At 39.5% G+C, this 14,247-nt stretch overlaps 1 protein-coding gene across 2 annotated transcripts in view; it reads left to right on the plus strand.

Moving 5' to 3' along the window:
- SHANK2 (SH3 and multiple ankyrin repeat domains 2) overlaps positions 1–14,247 on the plus strand; it is a 339,902-nt gene that overhangs the window by 50,476 nt on the left and 275,179 nt on the right. For both annotated transcript variants that reach the window (XM_061343497.1, XM_061343498.1), the window contains exon 10: positions 13,028–13,094. In XM_061343497.1, the coding sequence (XP_061199481.1) occupies positions 13,028–13,094 (67 nt within the window). The remainder of the gene's footprint in view (positions 1–13,027; positions 13,095–14,247) is intronic.

Below are 14,247 nucleotides of genomic sequence, written 5' to 3' on the forward strand. Positions count from 1 at the left end.
AGCTGGGTATGACAAGAGAAAAGGAGCAGAAAACTACATATGAATAGAGAATTGGTTTGAAATGCAATCACCTTGAGGCAGAGGTGGTTTGCACAGAGCTGGCTGCTCAGTCCTCACCTTTGTTGTAACCCCTGTCGTTCTTCAGAAGAGAAGACAAATGGAAGTGATACAGGGAGACAGAAAGAAATGAGATGATCTGATTGTCTCTTATTGAGAAAGGCAAAATATTGCCACGCTTAGAGAGGCTAAAAATACTTACTGCAGAATGTGTCTTTTAAAAAAAGCTGTTGTTGCTGCACAGTTGTTCTGTGACTGTAAACTTATGGAGGAGTCTCCATGAGGCCATCTTTTGTATCGAGCTCCATGAAAATGATCCCAGACCTTTTTACCCACCTCTTTGTGCTTTCTCTCCCCACCCAGGTAGGGGTGTCCTGCTGAAATGGCTCAGGTGTTCCCACATGCAGCAGGATTTCCTTGGGAAAAGCAGTGTTTCTGAGGTAGCTAGGAGCCCGTCTGTTTTTCCACCACTTCCAAAAGCTTGGAAGCAACTAAAGCTAGGTTATAACATGGTGACATGGTTTAGCGTGAGGTGTCCCTGCCCATGGCAGGGGGGTTGGAACTGGATGATTTAAAGCCCTTTCCAACCCAAACTATTCTATGATACTATAAAAGGGGACGAATTCAGCGAACTGAATTGTAAAGCTCATCACCAGTTGTCACCTCAAAGAAAGAAAGGCTCATGTACGATGCAGACACAATTAGTTGGCATGGGTGAAGTTGCAAGAGGCAGTGGAGATTTGTATGATCTTAATTATATATATTAATATAGATATGTATATAAAACTGTGGGGTTTTTGCGATATTAATGCCATTTAGTTTCTATAATGTATTACCTTATTATATTTTGTATGCTGCTGTTCTGTGTATGTAATTGCTTTAGTGACACTGATTGAATTAGTCAATACTTAATGAACCAAAAATAGCAGGGGAATTGAAATCCACCTTTTGTGCTGAGGCTGTTTCTACCATGATGCCCAGGATGCCCAATGGTGTCCTGCTGTTCTCTGGTAGTCCTCTGCTTGTATCTGAAGGGATTGTCACAACTTCAGACTAGGTATAAGGAGGAATTGTTTTATTGTGAGGGTGGTGAAACACTGGAGCAGGTTTCCCAGAGAGGTGATAGATGCTCCATCTCTGGAATCATTCAAGGCCAGGTTGAACTGGGCTCTGAGCAACTTGTTTTAGTGGGAGATGTTCCTGCTCATTGCAGAGACGTTTAAAGGTCCCTTCCAACCCAAACCATTCTATGGCTCTATGAACTTAACAATTACATTTCTGGGAAAGAGTGATATTTTTGTGTCCATGCAGTGCTGAGCACAACCTGTGAGTGGGACTAGTGGACACTCAGGCCTGCAGGTATGGATAAATGATCATAGTGATGGTCAGGTGATGTTGTGGCTCTTGGTTTTGCACATCTATACAGACTATTCAGTGTTAATTTCTGGTGATATCCAAGTACTTGTTGCTTATAAAAATGGACGATCTTTGCCTCTAGGACAAACTTAACATCATCTTATGTTGCCATTTGGAGAGAACATTCATGACAAGCAGTTGGCATATGTTGCCGTCCTGTGTCCATCTTCATCAGAGCATGTTACTGGCATTAACTTCTAATAGACTCCTGTTTCCAAAGGTTTTATTATAGTTAACCCATGGAATTTGGAGTGAATCCACCAAATGTGTCAGGTAAAATAATCATAGTATTCTATTAACCTGGTGCATTTTTACCCTAAGGGCTTTCAGAAAGCATTTTCAGGCATTCTGGTTAGCAGCTTAAGCAACACAGTATTATTAAGTGTTTGCAGAATTGAATCCCATAAACAGGTTTCACTGTGAAATAGTGGGCAGGATCCTGCTGCCTGCTGTGAGTAGGAAGGCATTTTGCTGTAAGTGTTTGAAGAAGAAGCTGCTCATGTAGCACATTTTGGTTTTTTCATGAGGTGAAAGGTTTTACCCTAGAGCAGCACAGACCTCTAGACCCTCGAGCTGAGTTTTCTGTGTAGACTGACATGTGCTGTAATGTCAACGAAAGCAAAACCTAGCAGGTAGCACACACTTTCTAAAGGAGTTCAGCTGAAGAAGGCTGCATTTCATGGCGTTTTGATTTAGCAGATTATGGGTGGTTGTGGTGAAGGGAAAATTAAGTCAATTTTATTACTGGCTGTGTCTTAGCTGCTTTCATCTGATGCTGTAACCTGGCTTTAGCTGCTTGCAGTAAATACTCCTTAGTGATTGCTGCTTGCCCATGTAGCAGTAATAAGGATTATGTAATAACTGGCTTCTGATGGCTCTTCCCAGCTTGAGCTAGATTTTCCCCTGGAATAAGTCTGTAGTTGTAAATGTGTGTGTATCACACTGATGGCTTTTTCTTCTTCATTTCAATTATTAAAACACAGATGTAGAAAGGCGCATCTTGCTGGAGACTGACTTGCGAAGGTGGTGTTTTAGCAGAGAGGCAGAAAGAAGATGAAATCTTTTCTCTATTTTTGAAACAGATTTAACATTAAATTTCCCAGTGCATGCAGTGACCGTCAAGGACGCTTAATACAGTCTGTACAAAATAACCTAAAAATCTTCATTGTTTCTCATCTAAAGAAACAGGAGGAATTAAAAAAAGGCCACGAAGCTGCAGAGTTGTACCTGGGATGTTCCTTTTTTGCTCTCTGCCATGTTTTGTGGTCACTTTAAGGGACTAGCCCTGTATTCAGTTCGCTTTCTGGCAAGCTGGTTCTTGCATAACAACGGTTACGTTTGCATTTCAGAGTGAGAGAGTGAGGTGGTTTAGAAGTGATTTGCTCACATGTTGTGAAGAAAGGACTTACAGTTGTTTTTTATCTTGGTGTCCATGCTGCCTTAGTTTAATCTGAGGGTATTCAGTCATGCCTTATTGATGAATAGGAGTAGTTAACTTTTAAGAACACAGTTATGTATGTTCATGAAAGGCCAGTGTAAAATAAAATACAGGTTCTTGCTTTTAAAATCATAATGAGGTTACGGAAAAATCAACAGGGCTGCCTAGAGGCATTTTTAAGTGTCAGTCCTGTGTAGAGTCCTGCAAAGACAGCACTGCAGGACATAAAGAGACTAAAAGAAGGTCATTCGCTTTGATAGCCTTCTTTAATTTTGACTTGAATTCACTAAGTTAGTCAGCCCTGGCACTGTTTCATGGCTACTGAGCATATATCAAACACCCATAGGGACTGTAAAGCTTCTTGCAAGCAAAACCATCATTTTAGCAGTAAAAATGTGCCAGCAGTGTTATGTTCACAGTGTACATCTTTGCTAATGCTCTGCTAAATTCACATTGTCTATTTGGATGAACATTGTTGTGTATTTGCTTATTTTTAAAATACTATTTGTTCAAAAAGGGAAATTTCTTGTTCTTTTGGAGTGCCTGAAATTCTGTTTGATTGCACTGGGGTGGAAGCGTGTATCACAGTATATTAGAGTGTGTACTCACACTTTGGATTGTTTCCAAGCCATGCTACCCGATCTTTCTATATAATATCTCCTACTGGATATGATTACTTGTAATTAACGTTGCCTGATTTTAGTACCATGGTATTCTTTAAAGTTACAAAATTGCACTCTGTGCTGGAACAGATAACTTGCATTATATAAAGTCTTTGACACCTAATAGGTAATTTGCTATAGCTGAAAACAAGGTGCTTTCTCTTCTGAGTGGAAACTTCGGGAGGCACAAATTGGGAGGTCAGTTGTCATTTTTTTTTCCTGTTCCTTGACCAGAGTGTGGGGCATTGATGCATTCCCTTCAGCATCCACTGCTGCAGACGTCTTGGTCAACGTCTCAGCTGGGCAGTGGCATCTTTGCACCCATTGTGTAGGGTACTTTCCATGAGGCTTATACTCCAAAGGTCTGAAAGATGCTTTAGATCTTACATGCAGCAATGCTAGAAGTTTAACACCTGGTCTTTGATTACTATCAAAATACAGCCAGGGGATGAGCATGAGGTGGTCCTCACCAGGGAAGCTGCTGACACTGCTTGGAGGACTTACATAAGGGACTGCACCAGCACGGTGGGGTTGCCTACGTGCTGTGCTCTGCCAAGCAGGAATACTTTGACCTTAATACTGAGGCGAAGCGCTGGTGGCAAGCCTTTGTTTAAACAGTGCTAAAATGATCAAGGGAATGATGAAGAGCCTCAAAGAAATATTGGCCCTTTCCCATAATTTATATTTTCAGATGCTAAAACTAGTTGTTGAGCAAATGTAAGGTATCTATTTTAAGATACTGCATGTCAATATCTGACTACAGATGGCTCCATGAATCATAGTTAGAAGAAGGAAAATGTTAGACACTAAGATATTGTTGCTAAGAGATTTTTGTACACAGTATGCTAACATGTGCTGGCAAATTTGGGAACAGTAGCAGCAGCATGCTTTTTGGAGAAAAAAATCTCAGTGGTGAAGAAACTGTCTTCAAAGGACTATTTAAAGGATAGTAACATTATTGTGCTTTGTTGTATCAAGAACTGATGAAGATGAACTTGTCTTTCAAGCAGATAACATACAGAAAACATCCAAAAGGTAAAGCTAATCCTGCTCGCTGGTGGAATTAGAAAGTCGAGAATAGAGAGAAAAAGGAGAAAAGGACTTTGGGGGTTAAATTAAGCAAGTTTCAAGAAGATTAAAGGTGATGGTTGCTGATATTTTGCCATCTACTGGACATCAGATATATTAATATTGAGTTAGTACCTTTCGAAATGCGTAATGTGAAGCTCGTGTTACATTATCTAATTAAAATTGCTAAGAATTATTTTCTGTCCAGGAAAGGAGCATGTCCGAAAATGCTGAGTAGGATTTTTTATCCAGTCTTTGATAGCATTACTCTAGAGTCATTTAGGAGAATTTACAGGTTTTTATTGTCAGGGTAAAAGATGTGGGTTATCTGTGCACTTCGTATAAATCTTTACTGAGCATTATTTAAAGGGAAGATATTTAAATGTTACTGCTTTTCTTTATTCTGTGTCTGTCTTGTTGCTCTTATTTCAGTGAGTTTTACTGAAACTTGGAGATGTTATATCTGAAGTAAAGCTTCAAAGTGATAAAATGAATAGGTAAAATGAATTTTATGAACTAAAACCTCAGTTCTGGTAGATTTTCAACAAATAATATTATTATATGTACAAAATACCACCCTACTATAAACTTCCCAAAATAGTAACTTGCTTTGGATAGATTACTAATAGTTGTATTACATCTCAGCTTTAAAATGGATTACTTTTAACTAAGTTTTGGAGTGTAAATGTGTGTCTCCATAATGTAAAACATATGCATCTTCTTGAGGTCATGTCTCATGTCATCCTTATTATATGTATTCAGGAGTGCTCTTAGAAGAAGAGAGTGGATTAGTGATATTAGTAGTGTATTAATCAAGCATTTGGTTTTATTTTAGAATGAGGTGAATGAAGAAGCTTCCGCCAGTTTTCTTTGCAGTGTTGTAGCCTCCAAGTAAAAAATCAACTGTAATAAATCCAACTATAAAATGTGGGATGATGCTTTGCCTTTTGATTTTGGAAAGTAGAATACAGAGTTCATGAATATTCAGCATTTCTATTTGAGATGGTACGGCTATTGTAGCTGGATGGAATTTTCCAACTAGTTGAGAAGAAAACCCCATTTTGTTGTATGTATTGAATTCTTAATGTCTCCCCTAACTGTGAAAGTACCTGAAGTCTATGTTGTGATTTGAGCTCTGAACAGTGCTTGCCAAGTTGTCACATTTTGCCAAAGTATTACAAGAGAATGTATATCCAAAGCAAACTGAGTTCTAGATACGTTCTTTAATTTCTTGAACAAGTAAACACACCTTCATGTACCAGCTCTCTGAAATCATGTACAAAGCCAATAGTGTTTGATGAATACATTTTTCTCCCACACCTATGGAAAAGAGATTTGGAACGCAGATTGCTTCTTGCTTTTCCAAACCGAACTCCATCTGTACCACTGAAGAGAGCTTTAACATCTAGATGCTGCTCGTGTATGAGAGCAACTAATGCAAACCTCCCTTTTTCGGAGACTGCAGAATATGCTGTATGATTTTGTGTCGCTGTTTATCAGGGTTGGAACCTCATGGTGCTGTGTGAGAGACGAGTCTGTGCTCTTGACAACCTAAGTTTGACTTTGTAATATCCTTGTGGATGACCACTGCATACTTGGTGGTACCCTGGGACAGACTTCAAGGTGGCTTTAGACTCCTTTACCTGTTTGTTTTATTAGGAAAACTTTTTCTTTAGAGAGCATACAGTAGAAATACGTTGAAGTTGAATTACTGTGCCTTTTCATTGCCCCACATTGAGCATCGTTAGATTTTCATATCAGATCAGAGAGGTGCCTGCCTCTGAAGGTTGTGATGATAACAGAATGGTTTAGAGACTGCATTGCTGATTATCACCTCTTGGTATGTCAGCTGTTGGGTGAATTGTTGATAGAATTTTTGTCTGGAAAATGATGCTTATCAAAGATGATAACATTTCTTATATTTTTAATAGTAAGAAAACATTCTAATTATGGCATGTGGAAAAGCTTTTCTGGCAGCCTTTTGATGAAGAAAGGGATCCCAACCATTCTGTCTAAATTCACTTGTGTTAATGGCTTACGAGTGTCTGGTGATTGTGAATCCTGTTGTGTAATGGCTTGAATGGCGTTTCTTGTTATAATAATAGAGTTCTCAGTGTTAAAATAGATAATTTATAATTTTATAAGTCTGTGAGTAAAGTGGAAGGCAGTTTCTGGAGCATCTTATGGTTACAGTCTCATTTATAGGGCTGTTTCACCCCGTCCTTCCAGTGCCACCTGAAGATGGGAGCATGTAGGGTACCTGTCCTCAGAGTACCCCCTATATCCATCTGAATTTCTGCTCCTTGGCTGAGACTAAGCAAAATCAAGACTGAAGTTGCATTTTGTCCTGGAGTAGAGCTATCTCCTTTAATGTATAGTGCCATATCTGTACTATACACGTATCTGCAGTTCCAGGTATCACTGCAGTTCCAAGCTGTCCGGAAAGACCATAATTTAGTGTGCACTGATGGATAGCAGAGGCAGTGGAAGGGTGAAACTTCAGCCCTGAAGAAAAGAATAATGTAATGTACTTCCATCAGGAAAGTGAGATTGTGTGGAAGAGAAGGGAGAGAAAAAGCAGGTGAGGGGTGCTGCCTGCCTTATCATGAACTGCTGCTTGTGAACTGCAGCTACAGCTGTGCAGCCCAAACAGCTTCCTCTACTCTCCATTTAGGCGGAGCATTCTAAAGCTTTATGTCTTGCCTGGTCTAAGATTCAAACATGTGCAGAAGTAACCTCAGCAGCCTCGAGTGAGAGTGAGACAGAAATGAACTAAGAGACACTCTCCTCACTCCCATGTAGAAAGTTTGTCCAAGATCATTGGCTGGATTTAAGAGGGGACAGCTTCAATTTCTCTCCTTTTCTATACCGTTTCTCATAGCAGTTTGTTCCAAAGAGCGATAATGTGATTTGGTTTTGGTGCTTGCCTTTCAGGGACTAACCTATAAAGCTCTAAAATTGTATTTGCTAACAGGCTACAAAGATCTTTCTCTAATTTAATAGAACTTCTATCTGCGTTACATTTCAAGAGCGGAAAAAATCAATTGTGAAAGGTTAGTGACAGGTAAAGTGTATATATAATTTCCAATTTCCCGAAAGGAACAAAGCACTGCATTAATCACAATCACAAAATCTAACTACTTGAATGTAAGTAATTGATATAATGAGAACTGCATTTATGAGCCTGAAGAGAGACATTGGTGACTCAGTGCTGCTACTTACGTCTGGTCCAGAGTCTGAAAATGTTAAAACTCTGTCTCACTAAAGACAGACTGTGACTGTAACCGGACAGCTGTCAGGTTGCACTGTTTATACAAAGTACTCTTATTTGTCATTATTTAAACTAAATTTCTTTGGGGAACAAGAATCAGGAAAGCAGAACTAACCAGATGGGTCAAATATTTAATTTCTGAATTGACTTCTGAAAGCCAGCTTAAAAACCGCCTGTATCCAGATGGAATGTTTCCGACTGTAAATATCAGAAGACCAGAGGGTGAGGGTAATGCTGTGCCAGGAGAAAGAAATCCCCTCCTTGACTTGGCTCACCAGGTAGGAGGGTTTCATTCCTCATCCAGTGCCCTGTTCTGGCCATGTCATGGGGTGCCCCGTCTGCTGCTAGCTCCCCCCAGTCTCATGGTCACAGCTGCTTCATGCATTCAGGTTTCTACTTCACTGAGCTGTCATGTAGTTACTAACCATAGCAACTGGCCAAGTGTCAGTTAAACTCCTTCCCTTCCTTGCTCAGTTGGTGGCAGAGCATCTGGCATTGCCCTGTGTGGCAAAGAGTGAAGCGCTGTAACTGGTTGCATTGCTTGAAAAGAGCGTCTGTCTGTGAGTCAGTGGGACCATGGGCTGAGGGTAAAAGCTTTGCTTCTGCTGAGGCAGAGCAAAGATCCATATAAACACTCAGTTTCTGGCCACACTCTGTGTTAGGGATCCTGACAGTGGCAGCCGGCTCTGCTCCACTGCCTTCCCAGAGTTGTTAACCCTGTGGCTTCATGTTGACAGCCCTCAGCGTGTCACAGCTGTGACTTGTGCCAGTGACTCCATTAGCTTTTTGTTACAATGGCATTATGAAGCCAGTATATTATGGAAATAGGTGATACCACCAATCTACATGGGTTTACCCTACTTCCTTTATGAGTAACCTTCTGGTAAGATACATCTTCCTGCTTAGCTTTACTTTCTCCTCACTTCCCTGTTGTTATTATATGTACTTATTCAGACCAGTCATGTATGTTATCAAATCTAATTTGAAAATGATTAGGTGCCCATGTTAACACCCTTAGTGGGGTCAGTTAAACTTGAAAGGGGGGAGCTAATGATTTTCTTTGGTTACTCTCATTCATCTAAAACCACCTCTAATGATGATTATAAACAAAAAGAACTAAGAGAGTTTCAGTTCTCTGAATTGTGCAGTACAAACATGGCAGAGATCCCAACCAAATGGCAGCACAGCAGAGGAAGATCCTGCTTTGAGTCTGCAGGCACTGTGCAGGAACTACTTAGTCCTGCTTTTCAGCTGGACTCTGATTGACACCGTGCTGTGACGCTGCAGGTGCTGTCTGATTCTGGAGCTGATGCAAAGTTAAATACATGCTACAGAAATAGGGCAAAAAACCTCAGGCTTGAGTGGAAATTGTAGATGAGTGATTTATTGTTATAATATTTTAGGGAGATCCATACACAGAATTTATCAGATTTACAGAATAAGGTGACATGCAGATTTTTGATGTACGATAAGTGTCTTTGTGGCAAAAGGACGAAATGAAAGGCCATTTGTTGCAGGAATGAAACTACCTGGATTACAGTAAGGCTGCTGGATAGGCAGGTTTTAAAAGCTGCAATTTTTGAAGGCTCAGCATAACAGAGTCTGTAAGTAGCTGGGAGTTGCAAAGTGCTACCTCCAGCCTTTCACGGCAGTATTTCGCGTTTGCAGACATGCATGGGATGCGTTTGGATGACTGGAATCCAGTTCCTTCTGGAACTGAAAAAAACCTTTGAGTGTAGCTTTGCTGGCTGTGCTGCTTTTCACTGCTAAGAAGAGATGTGATTGGGGAAAAAAAAAACCCAACAAAACCTTCTTTCCTGCCATAACCTCTCAATCAGAAATCTAGCACTTGACTACAAAACATCCTAAGAAGCAAAATACGGCTATTTAAAACCATATAAATTATGAAGTGTGTAGAGAATCAAACTAGTATTTTCTGCGAAGTTACTATGTTAGAATGTGTTTTTTTTCCTAAAGTACAAAGAATTTTAGTGCAAATATAGAGCTTCAGTTTGGTTCTGCTTTAGTTTTCATCTTCGCTTAGGAGAGACGGAGACTTTGCACCACCTGAATTTGGGTCAAGCCCTGGATCTTGTGAAGCCCATTCCCTTGTCCTAATGTGTTCATGCTTATGGTTTCATTTTCCCACTTTATATCTCTGGTTCAGGATACATTTCTCTGGGAAATGGCTGTGGTCTCTGTGCTTTGTGCTTTGCAGCCATAAAAACTGACTGAGGATAATTTTGTGTCTTTCTGATTTTCCTTTGCCTTCACTTTCTCCCACACTCTTTACCCATCAAATTCAAGTGAAGTACATAGACGTTGTGCCAAGAAATATTTGTACTTTTTAATTTTGCCTTGCCTTCTTTAGATCTTAGCATATTTTTCCTTCCTTTTTGCTGTTAGAATTTTACATGCTGTTTTTAGCCAATTGAAGTAAATGAAATGGAGAGAAATGGTAACCTTGAGCAGCTGAATCAAATGCTTGAATCAGAAGCAAGTACAGGAACAATTCTCTGTCAAGCTGTCTCTTAGTTATCTGGCAATATCTTCTTTTTTCAAGTAATATAACGTGTTTGTTACTTAAACAGCATGTTTGTACTTAAAATCTACTCTATATGAAAGATTCTTTTATTTGAGTAACATAGCTGCTGTCTAGCAAGCTGCTTGTCACTGATGAGTTCCCTGTTTGAGTTTTCTGTGCTAATTAGAGGTAACGTTGAAGGGAGGTATTACTGCTTGCTTATACCGTAGAGAAAACCCCTTATCTACACACAAAAAAAGCTGGGGAGGGACTTTTGCCAAGAGCATGTAGTGCCAGGACAAAAGGGAATGGCTTTAAACTGACAGAGGGGAGATTGAGCAACCTACTCTAGTGGAAGGTGTCCCTGCCCATGGCAGGGGTTTGGAACTGGATGAGCTTTAAGGTCCCTTCCAGTCCAAACTACTCTGTAATTCTGTGATGTGTTGCTTTTATGAACCTGAACCAAGCCAGGCTGCAGAATGTGAAATTAGAGAAGATTTCTACAGCTCTGGGCTATTTTCATAGCACCATTTGCCAGGACATCAGGGGCTGTACAGAGGAGCCTAGAGGCCAGAGTCTGATACATTATCCATTCTGAGAAGAAGCTTCTTTCAGGAGTCATTCCTGGAATACGATTGTCTAACTAGTGGTTAGAATAGTAATTCTTAGTTGAATAATTGCCTGTGTTGGAGGCGAGGTGGCAGTGCACCAATCTACCCCTGTCTCTTGACCTCCATGATCTTTGCAGGTATTAATGTGTGCAGAAATCTTATGGCATATTTGAGAAGAAAAACTTATATTTTCAACTGTGATCTAAAAGCAGAAGTGGGATTAAGTTTTGAACCAGTGTTATTGATACATCATAATGCATTTTGCTCCCAAGAATCCGTCAGCGTTTGACGTAACACTACTGAAAAGTACCTAGAACAATGCATTTCTTTACTGCTAATACTGTAATGAGAAAATGATGACATGATTTTCACTAGTAAGTATGGTGATATTATATCCAGGTTAATGGCTTTAAGGATAAAAGTGATTATACTGCACATACCATGTTCGTGGCTGCCTACTGAGGCTTATTTTAAAACACAAGTGTACGTGTATTGAGTACAACTGCTAGGTGCTACAGAGACCTGGAACAGAATGTCTCCCATGACATAGTTAAATTCAAAATGAAAACAAAACATAATTACTTCATTTAGCTGTTACATTGGATAGAAACTTTAATGAAACACGAAAGAATTTGCCAAGAGAAGAAAGACAGAACCTGAAAAGCATTGAAAAGCAAATAAAATAAAATGGATTTGGAGCATAATTATACAATAGTCAAGGTTTTCTGTCTGTAGCTGGTTGCTTGCGTAAAGTCTTCATTTTCAAAGATTTACAAGTTTGTTTTGCTTGCTGTTAAATAAAATTGTCCATTCTGTTTCCTATGGTGAGTGCAGGAGCAAGATCTTACGCGTGTTACACTAATAGATACTACTCACATTAACTGTACTTCATGCACCTCCCTAAGACCTTTAGTCCTTTGAACGATTCACCATCCCTGAGGTGTGTGGGGAGGTACGAAGCTGCACATAATCTTTTTGTCATCAGCTGAGACTGAGTTTTCATTCATGTCTCATGGCTGACATTAGCCCTATATCCAGGAGAGTCTTTAAGACTTTTGAATGTTTCTTGGGCCTGCACCCTGTATATGCAGAAGCTTCTCTGAGAAAGGTGAGCCCAGTTTGTCCCTTTTACCTACTTCAGGAAAGCCACAGTGACATTAAGGGATCAGTATCTGTCAGAATATAAAGCTGCAAAATTGATCCAGAAAAGGCGATTGCTCAATATTCAGGGAAAAAATAGAAGAAGGGAGGAGATGGTGATGGCACAACTGTATCACTTTCCTCATATCCAGCAGAGGTGTTTCTCTTTTTGAGTGCGCTGAGAGGAGAATTCAGAATAGATGTTACACATCTGTGTTCAACAACCAGAAAATAAATGAAAAAGTGTTAGTTTAGAACCATATTTATTAAAACGTTGTAAATTCTTTACATATGCATAAACATTCCCAGTTTCTCTTTTTTAGTCTTTTTTGGTGACTTAGTACCTGAATACTTGTAGTTCTTGGTACTTCTTCCCTGGCTATCCTGCATACATTGCATTTTAGCTCCTGCTTTCGCTGTTCAGGTAAGTAGTGAGGCAGGAGCGGTTAGAGGGAAATACCATCTTCGATGTGTGCTGCTCCTGTGGCATTCTCCACACATCTGTAGAGTTCCTGCAGCTTTGGGGATGGTGTGTTTAATGTTCACTGCTGGTTTTGAGTGCTACAACATGAAAAGGTGCAGCTCCTCCAGAAGTCTCCTGAGACATCCTCAATCACCATATCTGGGGGACTGGCAGTGCTGCATACAGAGAGATTGAGAGAGTGTCTCAATGTTGTTTCGGAATGCATTGCATGTAGTAGTTGCAGAATAGAAGTACGAAACGTGAAGTGAAAATGTATTTGTATGATGTTTGTCAGGAATGTAACACGTGTTCCTACTTAATAATAACATCTATAATTATTATAATATATTAATTGTAACTATTTTCCAACCCTTTAGGTGGCTATAATAGCGGGAAACTTTGAGCTTGCTGAATATATCAAGAATCACAGGGAAGCTGATATTGGTAAGCAAAATATTTACAGACACTGAACATAAATTATCCATGTTTAAAGCAGGTTTTTGCAAAGATGTTAAATCTGGTCCGTGTGAGATGTGACTGCAGGGCTGATGACAGAATCATTGCAGGGAGATTTTAAAAGTAGCTTTCCTATATAACATGATGGGGGGAACAGCTGAATGTTATCAAAATATGCTCTGGAAATGAAAATTAGCAACAGAGTGGTAGATGCTTTGCAAGTATAAATTAGTTTGTAACAGATTAAGTACGCATCCTCATACCTGGAAGAGCCAAATTGGCTCCTGCAGGCTGTTTTGTCATCAGCTTAAAGCAGCTTTCAATATGGATAATTGGTCAGAAGCAGAAGATAAAGATTATTCTTTCTATGAAATGAAAATCTATATCAGAAGCTGTCTATCCATATCCATAAACCCATTTCCTCTCACTGAGTGTATGGCACTGGATGAAGGCTAGTTACAGGCGTTAAGGGCCCTTGACAGAAAACATTAAGGCTCTTTAAAGATCTTTTTACATAGATAGTTTTGCCATTAAAATAAAAACCAGTCTGATAAAAGTGATTTCCAATACAATTTAATTACAATGAATTAAAATGCTTTAATCCAAATTAATTAAAGTTCCACAGAAACGTCTTGAAGTTGGAGGAAAAAAGACACTCCTTTTGAAACAGGAGGGGCTCTATAGTCATCTGCACTGATTTAACTCAGAGATGCAAATCTGTGACTTGATACTATTTAATTTCTGTGGAAAACTAGGCCAGCTCACATCAAACTTAAGACTGGGCAAGAATTGCTCTGGACTAAGGCATCCTTTTCATTTGCCTTCCTGGTAGTGTATGATCTATATAGATGAAAACTGTGCGGTACTCGTGTAGCACTGTGAGACTTTCAGTTTTGCATAAAAGCAATAACTTCTGTATGAAAGCTCATAGTGAGTTGGAAAGGTTTTCACCTGAGAAAGTGGGATAGTTCCTTTTCATGTAAGAATTCTTCAACCATCTGTATTTATAAACAGTCTGAGGTAAATAATTAGCTAAAATTGAATCAGTGAATAGGTGAGCATCTTGTTGTTGTCTATATTTATGTATGGCTCATGGTTTTGTAACTTCATGAAGATGTTGAAATGGAATGAAATGGTTGTT

Source organism: Neopsephotus bourkii, unplaced genomic scaffold (assembly GCF_033783945.1).
Source record: "Neopsephotus bourkii isolate Nb327-2 ecotype Australia unplaced genomic scaffold, CSIRO-AGI_Nbou_v1 NB_1825, whole genome shotgun sequence".
Lineage (NCBI taxonomy): Eukaryota > Metazoa > Chordata > Aves > Psittaciformes > Psittacidae > Neopsephotus > Neopsephotus bourkii.